At 45.2% G+C, this 21,640-nt stretch overlaps 2 protein-coding genes across 2 annotated transcripts in view; both read right to left on the bottom strand.

Annotated features, from left to right (window-relative positions):
* Positions 1–21,640, bottom strand: part of EIF3L (eukaryotic translation initiation factor 3 subunit L) — a 128,164-nt gene that overhangs the window by 83,554 nt on the left and 22,970 nt on the right. The gene's annotated exons all lie outside the window — the stretch shown is intronic.
* Positions 1,023–20,518, bottom strand: GCAT (glycine C-acetyltransferase). Its single transcript, XM_063133504.1, has 9 exons — positions 20,276–20,518; positions 13,604–13,734; positions 12,323–12,424; positions 11,379–11,525; positions 9,581–9,735; positions 7,361–7,443; positions 5,218–5,389; positions 2,955–3,076; positions 1,023–1,471 (listed from the first exon to the last, which is right to left on the bottom strand). Exons 1-9 carry the CDS (start codon positions 20,475–20,477, stop codon positions 1,320–1,322), a joined length of 1,266 nt encoding a protein of 421 aa, XP_062989574.1. The 5' UTR covers positions 20,478–20,518; the 3' UTR covers positions 1,023–1,319.

The following is a 21,640-nucleotide window of genomic DNA, read 5'->3' as shown; positions in this document are numbered from 1 at the left end:
ACCACCACCCCACTCCCAGCTAGTGTGTGAATGGGCTGCATTGGGAGGGTGGAGTATATTCAATCCCCCCACCCCTGACAAGACACCCCTCATTAAAGCTTGTATCAAAGCAAACTCATTTTGTAGTAAAAAACTTCACTGTTGTACCGTGCACACATTACAACTTATTTTGCATGATAAGCATGCAAGATTCTGGAGAGGGGCAAAGGTCAATGCAGAGCCTAAAAACTACACTTGGCAGCCTCATTTTGCCTTCAGGATTACACCAGCGACATTCCTTCCTTTCTCAAGCCTTTCTTCAAAGTCCTTAAGGCTAAAATATTGTGCTTTAAAAATTGCATTAAAAAAGAAAGCTGAGATTATCAGGAGAGCAATTTTTGCAGGCAATATCAAGCTCTGTGCTTGTGTAGTGTGACTATGGAATCCTCTTATACAACTAAATAGACCTGCCTTTTCCAACCTGGTGACGTCCAGAAGCTTTGGACCACAACTCTCAGCATCCTTGTCCATTGGCCATGCTGGCTGGGGCTCATGGGAGTTGAAGTCTAAAATACCTGGTGGGTACCAAGTTGGGGAACACAGGAATAGACCATGTAAGCCAGGGCTAGGGTCTGGCCACCAGTGGGAACAGCAGAGAAAGGGGTGAGGACAAGAAAAGAAAGACAATCTTATGCATGTTTACTCAAAAGCAAGACCCACTACGTTCAATGGGTCTAGATCCCAGGTAAGTGGGCATGGGAACCCAGCCTTGGAAGGCCCACTCCTGGGCTCAGGTTGCCTTTAAGGAAACAACCAGCAGCCAACCTGTCTCATTTTTCTTACCCATTTCTTCCCCCCAGGAACCATTAGAAAGAAGGGGGAAAACATGAACATTATAAGCCAGATCAAGAGATCTGGAAGTAGGTGGATTTTATCAGTGGTTCTTTGGAGTTCTGTAAAACACAACCTGAGTCACCAGCACTGCCTGCTTGTCAGCCCATCTCCACCAGTGTACAGTGTAGCAACGAAAAGCTTCCAGAAGACCAGGATCTACACCACCTTTATTACTCTTTCAGCCTCCAGGCTTATTGCAATCCTTCTTTAGTGGATGTAGAATATATCGATTCAGAGCCACACCCTAAGAATAGTGAAAGGTTTTTTTGGAAGCCCATCCCACAGTGGCTCTTCTGGTGCTTTCCAGAGAGGTGAAGATGCCTTTGAAAGAGGAGCGGTCCCTCTTTGAAAGCCACCTTCAGCTTGCTGGAAGGTAGCATGGTCCATCTCCAGGTTCCAGTTCCGAAAGGCACCCTTGGCACAACGCATTTTCCATCCCCGGCCATTCAAGGTAAGGCTCCGTGTTTACGGCCCACTTCAGTGAAGGCGTCCACACACCGATCGATATCTTCTTCACTGTGAACGGCAGAGATCTGCACGCGGATACGAGCTTTTCCCTTGGGCACCACGGGGAAGCTGAATCCAATGACGTAGATGCCTGTTGAGCAAGAAGCAAAGAGGAAGTTGCTGTCGGGTTTTAGCTTGGGTTTATTCTGCAGCCGTTTTAGAAGTTATATTATGATTTATTATATTTGCGTGTTTTATTGTCTTAACTTTTTTTTTTGTGTGTGGACTGCCAGAGTGATTTCGCTGAGAATTGCAGTTAATAAAATAAAGGTGGATAAGCCTAGAAGAAGCAGTGCTGGCAGAATGCCCAGCACTGATTGGCTAAGCTTGTGTGGTGTCATGGAATGTTCAGCAGTCAAAGGAATTAAGCAGTTTCCACCAAACTGTGATGGGAAAAGGCTGAGGAGACATTGAGCAGGAGCAAAAAGTGACTAATTAGGAGACATCACAGTTCTTCGGATCAGGAGGACCTGTACACTATGGGACCTGATCAGGAGACAGGGCGAGTAAAGAAAGTGATAGCTAAAGTCTAGGCCAACCTTCCCCAATCTGGCACTCTCTAGCTGCTTTGGACTACAACTCCCATCAGCCTCATCCAGCCACTGACACTGGAGTTGTAGTCCAAAACATCTGGAGGGCACCAGGTTGGGGAAGGCTGGCCCAGATCCTGACATGAGAATTCTGCTACTTGTGACTTCTTTTGCCGCTGCATCGTTGTGACGTCTCACTCCAAAGGGGAAATGAAGGCCAAATCAGCAGCTGCAAGGGGTGAATTTCACCACATTGATCTGAACTAAACAGGCACTTCCTTTGACTGCAGGCCCCCAGGATTGTTCAGTGCTGCAAATAAAGCAATGTGTAATTCTGAAGAGTTGCATCCAAGGAACTCTTGCAGTGTCACAGAAGCTACATCTCTTGGAAAAGTATGTGAGTGGGGGTGAAGGAAAGAGTATTGGATCTCCTGAAGCAAGAATTAACTCATCCGGCTTTTCTTTTCTGCCTTGAAGTCTGTCAGAAATTTTGCCTGGCTTGCTTAGCAGTCTTATCTATGGCTTTACATGAAATCAAATTAGGGTGGCTTGCATTCAGACTGTGACAGCTTCCAAGCAAAGGGATGAGCTAGCCAGAGTTTCCCTTCCAACTCAAAGGCCCTAGACCCAGAGAGTTGGCACATTTGGGAAATTGGGGGGGGGGGGGGCTTTTTTGGCCTCTTCCCCCACCCCTGGCAGGCTCCCTCCTGTGGCACCAAAATATTTTTTTTTAAAAAAAATGGTGTCCTGAACAGCTACAGAGCCCCTAAAGGGTCAAAACTAGCTTGTTTTCAAGCTAACTGTCCCTTTTGGTATTCGGTAGTAGCTAAGGAGCACTAAAAGGGGAAAAAAGGAGTCAAAATGGCTGCCCTGGACACAATTTTCTTTCTTTCTTTCTTTTTTATAATTGGGGGGCAGCAGGGGGGCACTTTATTGGGGATGCAAGTTGCACACCCAGCTTAGACTACCCTAAGGCTGATTGGGCACTGGAATCTAACTCTGAGGGCAAAGATATCATAGGCTCTCCTCTCTCAAAAGGGTTACCTCTCTTCAACATGTCATCAGCCATCACCGAAGCTAACCGGGCATCGCCCAGCATCACTGGACAAATAGGGTGATTATTGCCTGAAATGGTGAATCCGGCCGCTTCCATTTTGCTTCGGAACCTGCAAGGAAGAAGAAAAATCCTTCATCATGGGACCTCCTTTACCCAAGGTTCACAGGCCTGTCACCTCTGGGAATCAGTACAAGCATATCAACCCTCCCTCTCCGAGTTGAGTGTGTGGAAGGGACTGCATTCTAACTTTACTTCCTCTCCAACCTATGCCACAGAAATATTTCTGATAGACATCACTCTCACTGATAAAGAGCTCGGGTGCTGAGTGCTGACAGCTATATAAACACAAAGAGGATCTCTGAGAAACAAGAGGGCAGTATTAACATGCTTTGGGAACCCCCAAAGTTTGCAGAAAGGCAAAAAACTTTAGGGGGGGGGAATTAAGGGGCTAACCTCCACAGAATAATGACCTGGGCCAAATCTACAAATAGTACTGAAGGTGCTTCCGTGCGCCTCCAGTGCGCTGTCAAACCGATGGTGTAGACGGCGAAAGAAGAGACGGAGGAGGAGGAGGAGGCTGGGGAACCGGCCGCGTCCTTGCTGCTGCCGCCTCCCCACCGGCCTCCTGCTGCCGGGCTAAGAGCCACCCAGATCGGAGAGCTCAGCGGAAGTGGAAGCCGAGCTCTCTGACCAGGGTGGCTGTTACCCCGGCAGCAGGAGGCTGGCGGGGAGGCGACGGCAGCGGCAAGGATGCGGCCGGTTCCCCAGCCGCCGCCTCCTCCTCCGTCTCTTCCTCCGTCTGTTCTTTCGCCGTCTACACCATCGTTTTGACGGTGCACTGGAGGCGCACGGAAGCGCCTTCAGTACTACGTGTAGATTCCCTCCTGATGACCGAGCATACTTAGCAGAGGGAGGTGAGTGAAAACAGAAAAACTTTGGGTAGAATGGTGTAACCTGGAGGAGGTTACACTGGCTGGCTGAAATGCTGAACAGGAGTAGTAGACTGAAACCAGGCCTGGGCCAAGGCAGGTTGCTGCCAGAAGCAGGGACTCTGCCCACCGCCCTCCCAACTGGCCCGCTTACTTTTTTGGCACATGTACATGTGCCTGCCTCCCCAGCGGGCTGCCCGTAAGGTATTTCTGCTTTCAGGAGCCGCACGTCAGGCACAGTATCGTGAGAGATACTGGAATTTCCGAGACCTCTCGCAGGTGCTGCGCGGCTCCTGAAGGTGGAAACACTTTACAGGCAGTGTGCTGGGCAGGCAGGGGCACATATACACACCAAGACAAGGAAGCCAGCAGCAAAGCCAGGTGGGTTGGGAGGTGCACAAGCGGGGCGGGAAGCATGCGAGCGAACAGTTGCTTCTTGGTCCTGCTGGCTGCCTGCATGGCCATCCAGCTGGCCTGCTATACAGGCAGCCAGCAGAAACAGTAAACCCTTTGGAGCAGGGAGAGCACCACTTTTCCCATACTCTGCCTCCTGCTGCACCCGCATCCTCCTGCTTCATGATAGGGCCGGGCCAGACTGTAACGTTTTCTTGCAACTTCCAGTCTTTGTTCAAATTGAGCAAGTTTCACTAGCTGGCTTCGTTTGCCCAGCTGTGGCTCCAGATTTTTGCTATCTTCTCCTGAATTTTTTGGTGAGCACTGAGGTGGTGCCAGGAGTTATAGAAAAAAGTATTCAAGATAGTGGAGAGTGGGGAGAAAGGAACACGTTTCCCAAGGGAAAGCAATGGAGATCAACTGATTCAGAGCAGGGCAGAGTGTGCACTCATGAAATTATTAATATTTGTTCCAAATTAGAGTGACCCAACTATGGATCAAAAATATCTCTGTAGAACCCAGCTGCAACTCTGTCATTCAGAGGCAGACAGGCCAGCCACAGCCAAATTCATTCCTCAACCTCTATGCAAAAAGGATATTTTCCTTGGGAAGGAGCCAGACAAGCAAGGCGAAAGTTAAGGATCTGACATACAGCGATGGGCAATTTGTAAGCCAAAACACTTGGAGGGTCACAACTCCCATGATCCTTCACCATTGGTGATGATGGCTAGGGCTGATGGGAGTTGTAGGTCAAAATGTCTTGGGGGAAGAACAAGTTGCCCACCCCTGCACAGGCCTTCCCCCTTGGATCCGTTCCACAGTACAAGTTCACAAGTGACACATCCACACTATTGTAAGCCACCTCAGTGGCTCATTTGATTGAAAGGCAGGATTGTAAATCTTATAGGTAAAAAACACCCTCCCTTACTGTGTCGTCTTGGCAGCCATAGACTGAGCGATGGCATTGCTCTCCATGAGCAGATCCAGAGCCTTGGAGGCAGATCCCACAACAGCAGGAGGCAGGCTGTTGGAGAAGAGGTAAGGCCGGGAACGCTGGCGCAGAAGGTCAACGAGTGCTCTGGGGCCTGTTGTGTAACCACCTGCAAAGAGAAAATATTATTATCTCTCTTTTCTCACTTTGCCAAGCCATGCTGGCTTTTACTGCTTCAGGAATTTCCTGACAATTGAGCATGTTTTAAGTACATTTGCTTTGTGGATGTATTTTGGTGGTTTTCTGTATAGTTTTTTTGATGTGATGCCGGTGACTGATGTGACTACTGGAATAATTGTAACCTTTTCTTGTTGCCATAGTTCTTTAACTTCCATAGCCAGCAGTGTATATTTTTCTTTCTTTTCCTCTTCCATTTCTACAACATTTTTGTCATTAGGTATTACTATGCCAATGAGGTAAGTGTGTTTTTCTTTTTTGTCTATAACTGTTATATCTGGTTGGTTGCAAGGTATTGTCTTGTCCATATGAATTGTTCTGTCCCAGTATATTTTATGATCTGCATTTTCCAAGATTGTTTCAGATGAGTATATATAGTATGGTGTATTATTATTATTACTACTACTACTATTCTAGGGCAAGCTTGCAAAGCTAGCGCTACACCAACCAGCCATTGATTGTGCCCTGCCAAGTATTTGACGCACAGTCCCTCCATAGCTTTTTCAATCCCAGGCACACAGCAAACACAGGAGGTGACTTCAAGACCCTGATGGGCCACCATATATGATTGGCGGATGGTATTGTACTTGGGGCTCCTGTGTTGTGTGGGAAGAGGAATTGGAGTAAAACAGGAAGAAGGACTACCCAATACTTTCACCTCACTCAGGAGGAAGGATTACCCAATACCTTCATCTCACTCTGGATCAGGAGTGTTGAATGGCTTTGAGCATGAGGACCAAATTCCACTGCAGAGATGACACGCAGGGGCCATGTTCCAGTGGTGGGTGTGGCCGAAGCCAAAATGGGTGGGGTCAAAGTAGTGTATTTCAACTTACAGCTCTTACTGCCAGTAACTAAACATCTGGAGAGGTATTTCAACCTTTTAGAATGGGGACGGGGGAGATGCATAAAAGCTGGGAAGCTGCCATTGATTGGCAATGGGGCCAGGGGAAGGGGGTGTGGCCTTCTGAGGAAACCCAGATTTAGCCCCTGGGCCTGCTCTGGAGGGATCCCTCCCTAGCTCCTGGCACGGCCCTGGGCAAGGCAGGTCCAGTGGCAGATGCAAGTGCCGCCACAACTATGGACAGGCGGCAGGAGATTTTGCTGCCACAGAGCCCTAAGATTTCCTTTGGAAAGTGCTCAGCGGATGGAGTCTGCCTTGTGCTCCAACCGCCACAGTTCGAATAGGGAAAGATAGGGGCACTCTTGGTAGCTGTGGTAATTCATGCAGCAAGACAGAGCTTGCCACCAAATATCCTTTCCCTCCCATCCGCAAAGATCAGCCTTGTATTTAAGTACTGCCCAAGTACCCACAGGCCAGAGCACAGGAGCCACCTGCAGGCGAGAGCATGGGATGGGGCGCTCTGCCCCTCTTCTGCACCCAACAAAGAAACCAGCCAGGCTGCCAGAGTTGGAAAGGCCCTTCTCCTTCACACCTAGCACAGAAATGAAGCAGGCTGCTGGAGGAAAGGCAGAACTCACCACCCCTCCTCTGCCAGCCCCAAGCGGGCTTATGTGTGCCTATACATATACACACATGTCTTGCAGGCTAGTAACATTTGTGGACTGATTGACAAGGCTGGGGTAAGTAGCACCGTGTCTAGGCAGCGGGGTTGGACGAGATGCCCCCTGGGTCCCTTCAACCTATTGATTCTCTTAACTTATTTCTACGCCTAGCTATCTTCTCTAGCTTTTAGCTCACAAGCCTGATAATGGTACTCTCCCTCAAACCTTTTCCACGAAAGAGGAGAGAGATCTTTGGAAAACTGTCCACGATGCAAGTTGCTTTGAGTTTATGTACATAAAGGAAGGAAGGGCACGAGTTACAACCTAGAAGAAAAATAAAACGGCCCTGTCTTTTCCCCAAGCTTCTCACTAGGACGCTGCAAGTTCAGAGCCACACCTGCTGCTCCCCCAAGCGCCTTCCCAAGCGTGGAGTTAATTATAGTGACTTGATCCATCACTCCCAAGAGCTCATCAGTGCCCCTGCAAGGAGAGAGTAACCTTATCAGTCTAAGTAGTTCAGCCGCAGGCATCATATCAAAGCTACTACAACCCCAAACCAGCACACTGCCTCTAGTCTATCCCAGGATGCTTTACTGCTTCTCAGAACAAGCCAAGGGACAGTACAACCTCACAAGCAAAAGCAATCTATTTCAGTGGAACACAAATTGCTCTTTGTTAACCTGTTCAAGGCACCTGCCTTCATAGGCAAAGGGTCCCCCTAAATCTTAACTTTTCAGAAGACAAGGAAGAGAGAATCCTGTCATCGATGCCCAGAGCTTTTTACCCTTCCTCGGTGGCATCCACTATTGCCCATAGCCAGAGAGAGAAGACTAGGCAACGTGGAGCATTGGCTCAGCCACTAGGACAGTGCTTAAACTTGTTTTCAATGCCAAAAGGGGTGTGCTGGAAGGGAGTCCCCTGCTGCCAGCCACTTTATTGTTGCTGTTATTCAAAGCATACACACTACCACGAAATATGAATTATAAAAACATTTTTATTATTTATATTTATTTATTATATTTATTAAGGAATCTGTATCCCGCCCTATATCACAAGGATCTAAATTTTATCTATTTTCATTCCTTCAAATGAAGAGAAGCCAATTTGTTCCAAACATCTGTCTTTGGTCCACCCTCTCTTAAGATTGATGTTCTCAGCCTGTTTCAACACCTTGACTATCTTCCAAATCTTTGCTACTTATTCTTTTCAATGTACAAGCACTGGGCTCACACTCTTTTTTAGCAGTCACTAGCAAATGGAAACCAAACAAGCCAGAGGCAAAGGGGTGAAAGCGGAGATGTGGTATTTTACGGTACCGTATTTAAAAAATCACCAACGTGTTTCGGACCAAAAAGTCCTTCCTCAGGGTAATTCAGAACAAAAATAAGCTATCAATTCTCTCATGGACCCATGGTCTCCTATAGTCTCCTATATGCTTATTTTTGTTCTGAATTACCCTGAGGAAAGACTTTTTGGTCCGAAACACGAGGGTGATTTTTTAATAAAACACCACATCTCCGTTTTCACTCTTTTGCCTCTGGCTTGTTTGGGTTCCTTCTTGGGGTTCCTTCCTTTAATCACTAGCAAATGCCACACGAACTCCAGTTTGGCCAACTTAATCTCCTCTTCAAAGTACTCAAGAGAGATCACCAGTGGGTCTGAATCAATAGGATGTTTAAGCATTAGAGCAGCCTTCCTCAACCTGGAGCACTCCAGATGTGTTGGACTGCACCTCCCAGAATGCCCCAGCCTGGCTGGGGCATTCTGGGAGTTGTAGTCCAACACATCTGGAGCGCCCCAGGTTGAGGAAGGCTGCATTAGAGGGATGGTACACAAGATCTTTCTCCCAAATGTTTTGTACATTTCAAAGTGTGGCTACTTAATATGCATAAAATCAGCTTGATTTGAGATGCACTCAATGGCCTGGTTTTGCATGTAATGACAACCCAGAGTATGGGCTGTCATTTAATTGTAGGTTGGTGAATAATGGTTTGTCACTACATGCAAAACCTACACTATGGTTTAACTATGGGTTATTAAGAACATAAGAAGAGCCATGCTGGGTCAGACCAAGGGTCCATCTAGACCAGCATTCTGTTCATACAGTGCCAACCAGCTGTTGGTGGGAGACCCACAAGACATGAGTGCAGCAGCACACTCCCGCACATGTTCCCCAGCAACTCTAGTATCAGAACATACTGCCTCTGATACTAGAGATAACACATCGTCATCAGGAATAATAGCCACTGACAGCCTTCTCCAGGAATTTGTCTAACCCCCCTTTAAAGCCATCTAATCGGTGGCCATCAATACATGTTGTGGTACCGAATTCCATAGTTTGACCATGCAGTGTGTGAAGAAGTACTTCTTTTTATCTGTCCTAAATCTCCCACCAATCAGCTACATGGGATGACCCCGGATGCTAGTATTTTGAGAGAGGGAGAAAAATGTCTCCCTCTCCATATTCTCCACACCATGCATATTTTTGTACACCTCAATCATGTCTTCGCTAAGCCTCCATAAGAAACTGTTACCACCAATTACCGTGGATACATTTTCTTTGCTAAAACCCTTAGCTCCAGAGAACGAGACAAAGGAGAATAATTGGATTTCTTACCGTCCATTGGGCCCGAGGAATCCAGTGGCATGGCACTCGTCCACAAAAACAATGGCTTTGTATTTCTGAGCCAGGTTGCATATTTCCTTCAAGGGGGCAACGTCCCCATCCATGGAGAAAGCACCATCAGTAGCCACCAGCCGCAGGCGATATCTCTGTGCAGAAGAGCAAATGGCATGTGGGCAAAGCACCATGGGTAACAAAAAGAACCTGAGAGAGACAGTGTGATGTAGCAGTTACAGCGTTGGACTAGGACTTGGGAGTAGCGGTGGAGTGAAAATCTGCCTGGGCTTGTGAGGGCAGTGGATGACCTTGCGTCCAGCCCTCATGGGCCCCAACAGACACACCCGGAGGAATTTCACCCCAATGTTGCCAAAGGACAACTCAGTTCTGCCCTGACCTGTGCGCACCCTTTGTCTTTCCTCCAGTGCATAAATGGCTATTAGAATGTAAGCCTATGCATCAGGGTGTTGCTGTTTTATTCTTTTACTATGTACAGCACCATGTACATTGATGCTGCTATATTAAATAAATAAATCATAATAAATTAGTATGTCATGGGGAACTGCGCACTTTCCAGAGGCCCAAGGTTTTAAGAGGGCCGCTAAGGTAACGATTGTGGGGGGGGGGAGGCAAAGTGCGCTTTCCGGGGCCTCCAGAAAGTGTGCCATTCCCCCGGACATGCCAATGGTCTGCTGAGGGAATTGTGCACTTTGCAGAGGCCCTGGGAAGTGCGCTTTGCTGAGCACTTGGCTGGGCTGGCTCCCAGAACAGGCCCGTTCAAGCAGCTCTTGGCGAACTTGCAGGGCAAGCGCCCCGCGAGTTCTTTATCCACTACATGGGAGATCTGGGTTCTAGTCCCCACTCAGCCATGAAGCTCTCTGGATGAGCTTCTTGGGCTCCTTGCAAGAGGAAAAAAGGCAGGATATAAATGCAATGATAAAAAAAATGTGGTGGAGAAAGAGGAGGCAGTTTATTTATTATTATTATTTTATTAGTTACATTACATTAAAATATAACAACAGCGCACCCATCACCGGGACCAACTACACCTTCATCCCTTTTCCCAAAATTGTAATATTTCTTGTACAGGTGTACATCCTCTCCCTCTTAACAAAACAAATTCCAAAAATGGTTTCCATATAATCTCAAATTCATTATAATTGCACCTTCCTTTTTCTATTTTAATATTACATGTTAATTTATCATTGATAGCTATATCCCATACTTCTTTATACCATTCCTCAATCTGATACTCACTTTGTATCTTCCATTTCCTAGCTATAATTAATCTTGCTGCTGTTAATAAGTTCGTAATCAAATCCTTAATAGGTTGTGTGCAGTTCACCCCATCATATATTGACAACAGTGCTACGCTTGGGGATAACTCTAAACTTATTCCAGTTATCTCTTTTATCTCTTTATACACCAATTGCCAGAATTTTTGTACACATTTACATGCCCACCACATACGAACATAAGTGCCAACCTCCTGACATCCTCTCCAACATAATATTGAATATTTCTTCTTGATTTGATTTAATTTAACTGGTGTTAGGTACCACCGCCATACCAATTTATAAAAAAATTCTTTTATCCTTACTGATAAGGTTTTCAAATTCTGTGCTTTCCATATCTTATCCCAACTCTGGTTACTTAGTTGAAATTTAATATCATTTTCCCATACCAATTTATAACCATCTTCCTGATCAGAGGAGGCAGTTTAAAAGTCAGTGATCTAACCTTGTTTTGGAGCAATGCGCTGCTGAATGACCTAAGTGCAACAACAGCAATTTACCTGGGCATCCTGCAGCTTGGCTTCCAGGTCGTGCATATCCATGTGCTTGTAGCGATATTTATTGGCTTTACACAGCCGAATCCCATCGATGATAGAGGCATGATTCAATTCATCTGACAGTACTGCGTCTTCGGGGGTCAGTAGTGCCTGTAAGCACAAAAAGGGTAAGAGCAGTTACAGCAAGCATTGCTTCACGTACGTAACACATTTTATAAAATGCACTCCCCACTTTTCATTATGAAGTAATCCCAAGTAGAGTAGAGTACCAAGACGATGCAATAAAATCATATAACCAGAAACAAATAAAACAGTAGAATAGGAGAGAACACAGACACAGATGGACAACACGTTACAAGATGCAGCGACACAGATTCAGCCAAAAGCCTGGGTGAACAACACTTTGTGACTGAGTTTCATTCTCCCCGAAAACCAGCAAAATACACAGGCTATTCTATGAACTACTATCCCAAAGGTAAAACCACAAGAGTCTTGTGGCACTTTTCTGTTCCACTACAAGTGGGAATTAACTTAGCAATGCTGGGATGTTTGTGTTATCATCAGTTATGGCTGTGATGAGTGGCCAAGTGTGCTAATTTTACATACGTTTAACCTGTAACATAATAGCCGCAGCCTGTACTTTTTGCATTTTATTTCCATCTGATCTCTGTTTACAATTTTTTCTCTATACCTGTGTGTGTGTGTGTGTGTGTGTACATATGAACACATACAGACACACCAACTGAGGATAACACTTCTTGTATCTGATAAAGTAGACTATAGTCCAGAAAAGCTTGTGCCATAATAAATTGGTCTTAAAGTGGGTCAAGTCTCTTTGTTGGCTTTGCTGTAACGTGACTACCACTCTGGAAATCATCACAAAGAGTGTTGCTTTGGATACCTTCCATAAGCCTCCAACAGTCTCCTACACAAAAAGTGCGACAAACCTCAAAGATTCCGGCATTGGCATCAAAGCAGCTGGCATAGAGAATGGCATCTTCTCTCTGGTGGAAGCGAGCAATCTTCTCCTCTAGATCTTTGTGTATATCCTAAAGAGTTAGAGAGCAGACAGAGAAAGGATCACAAACAGTTCCAACTGTTATTGCTAATCTTACAGTCAGTTATCTGTGAGAATATAGTCACAGTCCACCAAGCTGGGAACCAAGCCGGGAACCACTGTGAATCCGGAGAACCTTGGCTCATTTTTTAAAAAATCATGTTTCTAGTCCTTATGACTATAAAGTTAGGATTGAAAATATGGGCAAGTATTGACAATGCCTGATGAAATCTCATAGGCTCGCACAGGGTGGGGATACATTTGGGTTAGACTTCCAGTTACCAGGAGGCCCTGCATCGTTTCTTGCCTCTTCCCACAGACTTGTAGAAGCAGAATAAAATTATGCCACATGAGCAGATACATACAAATCTGCTTGTTCTAGTTCTTTAGCACTATAGGTGACAGAATCTGTTTCTCCTTCATGCAGATTTTTAAAATTCTTTTTCCCCCCCTCTTAGGGCAAAACTCTTTGTTTTGGGATTACAGCAAGGTGTGAAATTAAAAACAAAGAAACCCACAATACAAACACAGCTTTCCCTTTCTTACTAAGCTAAATACAGCTTTAATCAAGAAGGTTGCCCCTAGGGAAATTACTAGAGAAGACTAGTGGCATTTTTAGATGTTTGCACAGCAAATATGGTTAGCTCAGGGTAAGTCCCCAACATGGTGCTGGGGATGGGGGGGGGGCAAGGCACCTGCAAAGCTCTCCCCTCCCTGCCCCTTAAAAATATGTTGTTGGAAAATGTTAGGGCAGCCTCCTTTCTCTCCCTTGCTAGCCTCTAGCCTTGCTCTCTCTCTCCCCGCTCTCTTCCTTTGCCTTGCTATATCCCCCTCCCTGCTGCCTCTAGTCTCACTATTCCTCTCCCCTGCACCTCTTCACCTCACTTTTGACTGACCAGGCCCTCATAGCTGTGTATATTTACTGTTTTTATACTGTATGCTTTTATCTGTACGCCGCCCTGAGATCTTATTGATATAGGGCGGGATATAAATGTTTAAAATAAATAAATAAATAACAAGCCATATCCACTGCAGCAGACATTTTGTGGTAGCAGTTTCTCAAACACCCAGATATGCCTATAGGTCCAAAATATGCCCTGGGTTAGGTCTTTGCAGAGGGCGAAACGAAAACAGAAAGCCCTTAAGGTTCCACAGTGCTACTCCTTCCTACCTGCGTTCCACAGATGAAGCGGACAGAACTGAGGCCAGCTCCATACTTCTTCAGGGCTTCCAGTCCAGAATGGATCACCTCAGGATGACTTGAGAGCCCTAGGTAGTTGTTGGCGCAGAAATTCAGGATATCTGAAACAACAACAACAAAGCTAGCAGGAAGAAGCGAACAGACACAGTCTTAAGCAGCACACACTTATGAAGTTGTAAGCTTCTCACTTTGACTCTAGCAATGTAGGAAGCTAGCTTTTACTGTGAGATTATTTGTCCACTGAGGTGACTACTACGTGCTCTGAATAGCAGCTGCTTGGGTCCTGGGGCTGAGATCAACAAGGTGGCTCACTAGTGTGCATGCACATGGGCTACACGTCTCAAGCAGGTATGCTGTGTAAAAATGCTGCTGCTGTTAAAGTAAAAAATTGCAGCTTTATTCAAAAGAAATTGGCAAGAGGTCAAACAATTTTGGCTTACACACACACATATGATCTCACAGCTAGTGCAGAGGCCAAAAAACTGGCTACGTTGGGTTTCGTCCCTTCCCATCATTTGTTTAGCCATCTTACTTGGAAACACGTCAACAAATCATGATTCAACGAGTTGAAGGCCTACATTTATTTATTTATTTATTTATTGCATTTCTATACCGCCCAACAGTCAGAGCTCTCTGGGCGGTTCACAAAAATTAAAAACATTCAAAGTATAAAACAACAGTATAAAACCATAATATCAAATACAATATAAAAGCTCAACCAGATAAAAACAGCCAGACACACTAAACCAAACACACTAAGAGTAGCGTGCACAAGGTCAGAACGAAGCAAATATTTCAGCTCATAGAGATTCTACTCAACAGATTAGGGCTGTGCAAATTCGGGCCTCAGATTCGAAAAACCGAATCCTGATGGCTATTTCATGACAGATCTGCCATTTCAATTCACAGAGCCCTAGGCCTCCGTAAAGGAGGGACAGCCTACAAGTCCCAGCATGCAGTGGCTGGGGGGGCTGAACCTACTCGAGACCAGATTCAGTGGGCACTCCTGTTCTCCTCGCCACCGCTGCAAATTTTTCGAATCCAAGGCCCGGATTTGCGTAGCCCTACAACAGATGCTAAGCTTTGATGGGTTATTAGGATGGCCACTTGTTCATCACCAAAGATGAGGAAATGCATCATGCATATCTCTCTCTCTTTCTCTCTCTCTCACACACACACACACAAAACAAAAGTGGATGCAGACTTGAATTAAACTTGCATGTGCTGATTTATATGGGTAGTTTCACATGTAGCAAGGATTACTAAAATATAGATAAAAACACAATGAACAAAACCGCAATACATCTCGCTACAGTGGGAAAGACCACGACCAGATTATTTGTGCACCTGCTCAGTCTGCTGTCCAGGTGCTGATGGCGGCTGATAGGCAACTTCAAGGCCCCAAATTCTTTCTCTTTAAACGGGACTCAGACCGGACAGTCTTTCAAAGAGAGGCCTGTTTCTCTGCAAAGCAGGACACACGGCCACCCTATGTGGCTATCAAGGCATATCAAATATTAAAGTAATTTCTTCTTACAATTATGGTTCATATTACTGAGCTATACTAGAGATATGATCAGCTTTCATATTAAAACAGCAGTTTAAGGAACAGTTGTTGGTTAAACTTTGGTCAAAAACATAAATGGGGTTGGAACTAACAAAGCGCCTCAAAATTGATGTGTGTGTTTTAAACTGATGCTGCAGATTAAAGTTTGTATTTATTTCAATATGGCTGTTCTGACAGAATTTTGTGTTTAAATATTTTAAGCCCAAAGAAGTATTTCAGGATATATTGCCTACTGAACCCTCCGCCGATCAACAGAAAAGCTGCTTCTGCAAGTTGATGTCTTTATTGTTATAGCAGAAGATGCACTGTAGTGGGCATAACTGGTAAGAATTTATTGCATCTTGTAGGTGTGACTAGTTCTGTATGTATGTGTTGTGAGATAACTATGAGCAATGGAATATATTCTTGGAAATGAAGGAAGGATGCCATGAACGGGTTGGTTACATGCTGGAAGTGGCCCATAGCTTAACTCAGCAGGAATACCTCCATCTGGGTCTTACTGGTATCAGTGGCAGACCTGGTTACATTGAGAAAAATGGGAACAGATGGTCAGATCTGAAAGTATGGATGAAGCCATTGGTATCATGAGGGTTATAAAAGGCCAGGGGTTGATAAGTCAGAGAGAGAGAGCCTGAGAGAATGAGAAACCTGACACATGTGCTTAGGCTGGCTTCACTCTCAATGCCCTCCAAGTAGGTAAATATGAACCTTGGATATTGACTGTTAGAGGAACCTAGGTTTTACTATGTTATCAACATGCTTGCTACTATCTTCACTGTATTTTTAGTGATTATAACGTATGTGTATTTAGGAATGTGATAGATCTCATCTTAGCTAAAGCTTGTTATTCTTTTAGACTGTTTGAGCGATAAAAATGTATTCTTTGATACCATATTTGTGTTGTCTGGCTTGAGAGAAGTTTCAAAGACCATCACCCATACATATTAATTCTTGAAGCCCAAAACACACAGTAAAGATTTGCAAATCTATCACTGAGTGAGGTCTGTCCTTTGAAGCCGTTGCATTTTCTCTTGATCTAGTGAATCTTAAGACACCCATTCAAGATTAAAAAAAACCAAGCTAGTCAGATGGAGTGAGAAGCAGTTACTCATCCCATTGTCACTAGCCCTCAAGCCTTCCTGAACCATAAAATCTCTGTGGCTGTTCACACAACATACTAACCCTTACTTAGTGGTTGAGTGTGGGTTGCTGTTGAACTGTGGGTTAGCGTGTTGTCTGAACTCAGGATCTTCCTGTATAATATTGCCAGGATTCGACCATTTTTGTCTGTCTCTTCTGCCAAGACTCTCGTTCACGCACTGGTTATCTCTCGGTTGGACTACTGCAACCTCCTCCTCTCTGGCCTCCCCTCATCTCACATCAGTCCGCTGGTCTCTGTCCACCACTCTGCCGCTAAGATCATCTTCCTGGCCCGCCGCTCTGACCATGTCACTCCGCTTCTGAAATCTCTTCATTGGCTCCCAATTCACTCCAGAATCCAATATAAACTTCTCCTGTTGACCTTCAAAGCTTTTCACGGTCTAGCTCCTGCCTATCTCTCCTCTCTCATCTCACACTATTGCCCCGCTCGTGCTCTTCGCTCCTCTGATGCCATGCTTCTTGCCTGCCCAAGGGTCTCTACTTCCCTTGCTCGGCTTCGTCCATTTTCCTCTGCTGCCCCTCATGCCTGGAATGCTCTTCCAGAACACCTGAGAACTACCAACTCAATCACAGCTTTTAAAACACAGCTAAAAACTTTTCTTTTCCCTATAGCTTTTAAACTTTGAGTTTGTTCTGACTCTATACTGTTAGCTTCACCCTTCCCGGTGCCTGTTTACACTTCCCTGTGCCTGTTTGCATTCTCTTTCCCTCCTTATTGTTTACTACAACTTTATTAGATTGTAAGCCTATGCGGCAGAGTCTTGCTATTTACTGTGTTATCTGTACAGCACCATGTACATCGATGGTGCTATATAAATAAATAATAATAATAATAATAATAATAATAATATTTTCCACAGGATGGTTTCTCAACCATGCAGTGTGGATGGTTAACAACCCTGAACAACCCAACAACAACCCATGGGTTCTTAAGGTAGCTTGTTTGCGGAAAAAGAGGTGACACTGCATGGTTAACAACCTACCCTGTGGAATATTTCCTGGGTTCAGACGCTAACCCACAGTTCAACAAACAACCCATGGTTCAACAATAACTCACACTCAACCACTAAGTGTGGGTTAGTGTTGTGTGAACCACCCCACTGAGTTGGAGGGGATCTTGTAAGACCTGCTAGTCCAACTTCCTGCTCAAGGCAGGAAATCCAGACCTAGAGGATCCCATCACATGGCTGCCAAGACTGCCTGAAAACCTCCAGAAAGGAAGAGGAAGCCCCACCTCCATGTAATTGGCTCCATTAGCTTCTGATACCATTAAAAAGTTTCTCCTAGCGCTCAGTCGAAATGTACCTTCCTGTAGCTGAAGCCTATTATGTCTGGTCCTGCCACCTGCGGAATCAGAGAACACACCTTTGCCCTCTTATATGTGATAGGCTTTGAAGACTGCTGTCACATTTATTTATCATATTTATACCCCGCTTCTCAGCCAAAAAAAGGCTCTCGAAGCAGCTTACAATCAATTAGCAAAGAAGACAGTCCCTGCCCTCAGGCTTACATCCTATCTTGGTCCTCTTTTCTCCTGGTTAAATATAGCCAGTTCCCTTTTCTCACCAGGCTTGTTTTCCATACCACTTCATTGTCCTTCCCTAAACACATCTTGGAAGTTGTCTACATCCTTCTGGAAGTACATTGGCCACAACTGCACTACTTCTGCCCAGTCCTTCTGGAGAGAGAAGAACCTGAAACATGGAACCATCTCACCAACTGCCAGGACAGACTGGCTCCATATGTAGCAACATAAGAAGAGCCCTACTGGATCAGACCGAGGGTCCATCTAGTCCAGCACTCTGTTCACATAGTGGCCAACCAGCTGTCGACCAGGGACCAACAAAGCAGGACCTGGTGCAACAGCACTCTCCCACCCATGTCCCCAGCAATTGGTGCACACAGGCTTACTGCCTCGGATACTGGAAGTAGCACATAACCATCAGGACTAGTAGCATTGATAGCCTTCTCCTCCAGGAATTTATCCAACATCCTTTTAAAGCCATTCAAATTGGTGGCCATCACTACATCTTGTAGTCCTAGTTATATTGTATGCCTTTTTAATTATAAGCTGTGCAGGGAGTCAACCTTGCCTGAAAAGCAAGACAGAAATAAAACACTCCTATCCAGAGATTTTGCTTATTAGGCCGATACTGGGGACTCATATAAACTCTCAAAGACAAAGGCAATGATATGAAGTTTATAGTTCAAAATTTTTCACCGTTGGGTCCTCAGAACTCGATAGCAGAATGTATCAGGGAAAATGTTAAAATGAAGAGTTTTGTTGTTGCTGGGAATTGAAGAAAGTTTGTAAACTCACAGAAGAACTAGCAAAATTAGAATATGTTATAAACATTACACTCTTTTTCTATAAATATAATTGTATACTGCACTTATAACCTTTAAATTCTCCTCCAATTCTTTTGTGTCTATGTTCAACAACCCATGTTTTCACATTGTCCTGGCTGTAAATACCTCCCCTTGCTTCCTGCCAACACCAATCACCATTCTCCAACTTCAACCTTGGCTAGACTAATATTATTTATGGCACAGTGAATTATACTGAATACAATTGGTTTTTATCATGCTGCACCACCTTCAGAACGAAATCATATGATCTTCTATTTCCTCATGACTAACTGAAATCTCATTAATTATCTAGGTATGAATATGACTGGATCCAACCCCCTTGTGCATGTATACAGCAGAAGATGCTTATCTCCTGTCTTAAGCCCTATAGCGACTCATCATTCCAAGGAGACAAGCTGCGTTGTTTTGGCTTACAGGACTTATCCCACACTTATTAAAGCGCTCTCTCTCTCTCTCTCTCTCTCTCTCTCTCACTCACACACACACACACACACACACACACAAACTTTTTTAAAAAAGCATCAAACAGCACTTCCAACAAGTCTATTCCAGATCCATTAGGGCGAAATCCTATGCATATTTAGACAGGAAAAAGGTCCTACAATTCCCAGCTGGCTGGGGCATGCTGGCAGTTGTAGCACTTTTTCCTGTCTAAATAAAGATTGTGCCCTCAATCACTTATAACATATTTTTTGTAAGTGTGACCAACATAAAAAAAAAAAAATTAAGTTGTTTGAAGGTGGAAAAATCGTTTTAAGGTGGAAGCTGAAACGTTTTGCTTTAAGACTTTAGTATTTCTGCTGTTTTACTGACACATACACACCTGTGTTAACGCATCTGATGAGCTGGTGAGTGTCCAGAAAAGCTTATTATATGCAAGAATAAATGTCTTCAGAAGCACTCCTATGCAAGTTTAGACAGAAACTAGGGAATGCTGGGAATTGTTGGGACTTTTTTTCTGTCCAGACATGCATTGGGTTGCACTTTTAGTGGTACAAGAACCTTTCGTTGGTTTTGCTGCTGCAACTGATGTTTACAATGTATTCGAAATAATTAGTTTGAAGCATTTTGTATAAACGTTTTATGACCTTACAATTCCTTATTTTTGTAAAACCATATTATTATTTCTTTTAGAGTGCCCTGATGAAGGACTCTACACAGTCCGAAACGCGTAGGCTACAATAAACCTTTTTGGACATACTCCAGGTTCCACCCCTTGCCCTTCGGCTTTTCAGTTCCTTTGTTATTTGGGGTCCCCTCCTTATCGGCTACCCACTGAAATTAAACCGGTGCAGCTTTTAATTTCTGCCTATCACGGCCCAAGGAAGCCCAGAAGAGAGAGAAAAGCTGACCACGATCTTCATCCGGAGTTTTCCCCCCCTCCAAACCCCCCCCCCCCAATCCTTCGTCTTTTTCTTTCCCTTTTTTTCAGGCAACGCCCAGCCAAAGCTCCTTCCCTCCATTCCAAGAATTCTCCACCCGCATGGCGTCTTTTCACGAACGTGAGAAGGATCGCTTTCGTCTTCCCCTCACCCCGAACTTACCTCCTTGGCTGCCTTGCACGTGGATATGGGGGCCTTGCTTGGACGTGATCACCCTCTCGCCCTTCCAGGTCCCCGCGCCTCGGATGCCCTCGAGCTCCCCCTCCAGCAGGTGCTTCAACTGGGCTAAAGCGGACTGCGCCCGCGAGGGGCTGCGTTGCCCCAGGGGAGCAAAGGGGGTTCTGAAGAGCCGGCTGCCCCACATGCCCGCAGCTAGATGAAGCTCCGCTTCCAGACAGAAGAAGCTGCAAGCATGCGGAAGGAGGAGTTGGCTGACGTGGCCAATCAGGAAGCCGAGAGGGCCTCCGCAGCAAAACCAATCGACGACAAAGTTTATTTAAAGGGGCAGAGAAAACACCGACGGTCTGAAGCGAGGTTTGGAAACGGTAGTGCGCTGAACGTGGCCAGCTTTCGTCCAGGTATTCAATTTGTTGCATGTATATATCCCACCTTTTCCTCCAGGGAACATAAGGTGGCCTACATGGTCCTTCTCCTCTGCATTTTATCCTTACAACAACCCAGTGAGGTAGATTAGGAGAGTCAGCCTAAAAGTTGGGGGGCCGGACTCCAACATGTAGGGAGGGGGGTTCATCTAGTTTACAGGCTACTTAAACACAAAATTGTCAACTTTTTAAATTTTGTTTGTAAAAAACTAGGGGGCAGCGAGTGGGGATTTTAGCACAGGTCTTCTGAGTCCTAGTCCAACATATACACTGCACACTGGCTTATTGTTGTAAGTGTGGAGACAGAGATTCAGCTAGGTAATTTTAGGCTTAATGGCTTTGGCGTGGGGTGGGGCTCTTTAGATGGCCATCTGTATTACTTCAGTTGTGAAGAACACAGGCCTCCCCCTGCTTCCCCACCCCCACCTCACATTTCATGCTTTAAAACTACATTCCTGACATGTTAGAACAACAACAACAGTTTGCCTATCTTGAGCAAGTGAGCCAAAAAATGCAAAAAAGGGCATATGATAACACCATTGTAACTACAGGAAAAACATGGAGTTTGCTTCTGCACCTAATGATACCTGAGTGATCATTTGTGGAGGTGGTGGGTGCAGGGGACTTTGGTGCCAAGGTCCAACCCTAGTTGCACCGCTTGGTTCGAAGAGAAGAGAGTTGATGGAGCCTGAAGGACCGCTTAAAGTTGAGTCACTGAGGTTTTCTGAAGAGGCACTCCTGATGGTCCCACATGGGTCGGAGATCCTCTTGGAAACCACCAGGCAGTGCTGGCTCCAGGCTTTTGAGGGCCTTTGGGCACGACACCTTCAATGTGCCTCCTCCACTAGTTAGGGTGACCATATGGAAAGAAAGACAGGGCTCCTGTATCTTTAAGAGTTGCATAGAAAAGGGGACTTTCAGCAGG

Source organism: Elgaria multicarinata, chromosome 9 (assembly GCF_023053635.1).
Source record: "Elgaria multicarinata webbii isolate HBS135686 ecotype San Diego chromosome 9, rElgMul1.1.pri, whole genome shotgun sequence".
NCBI lineage: Eukaryota > Metazoa > Chordata > Lepidosauria > Squamata > Anguidae > Elgaria > Elgaria multicarinata.
This window is presented reverse-complemented; position numbering and strand designations above follow the sequence as displayed.

What these genes read in the sequence shown, in the direction of transcription:
- GCAT (XM_063133504.1), bottom strand. Translation starts at nt 20,477, where the DNA reads ATGTGGGGCAGCCGGCTCTTCAGAACCCCCTTTGCTCCCCTGGGGCAA. An exon ending in CCAAGCTGCAGGATGCCCAG is followed by an intron (nt 9,736 to 11,378) that starts GTAAATTGCTGT and finishes TCTTCTGCACAG; the next exon opens with AGATATCGCCTGCGGCTGGT. An exon ending in ATGGCTGCCAAGACGACACA is followed by an intron (nt 3,077 to 5,217) that starts GTAAGGGAGGGT and finishes TCTTCCTTGCAG; the next exon opens with GTTCCGAAGCAAAATGGAAG.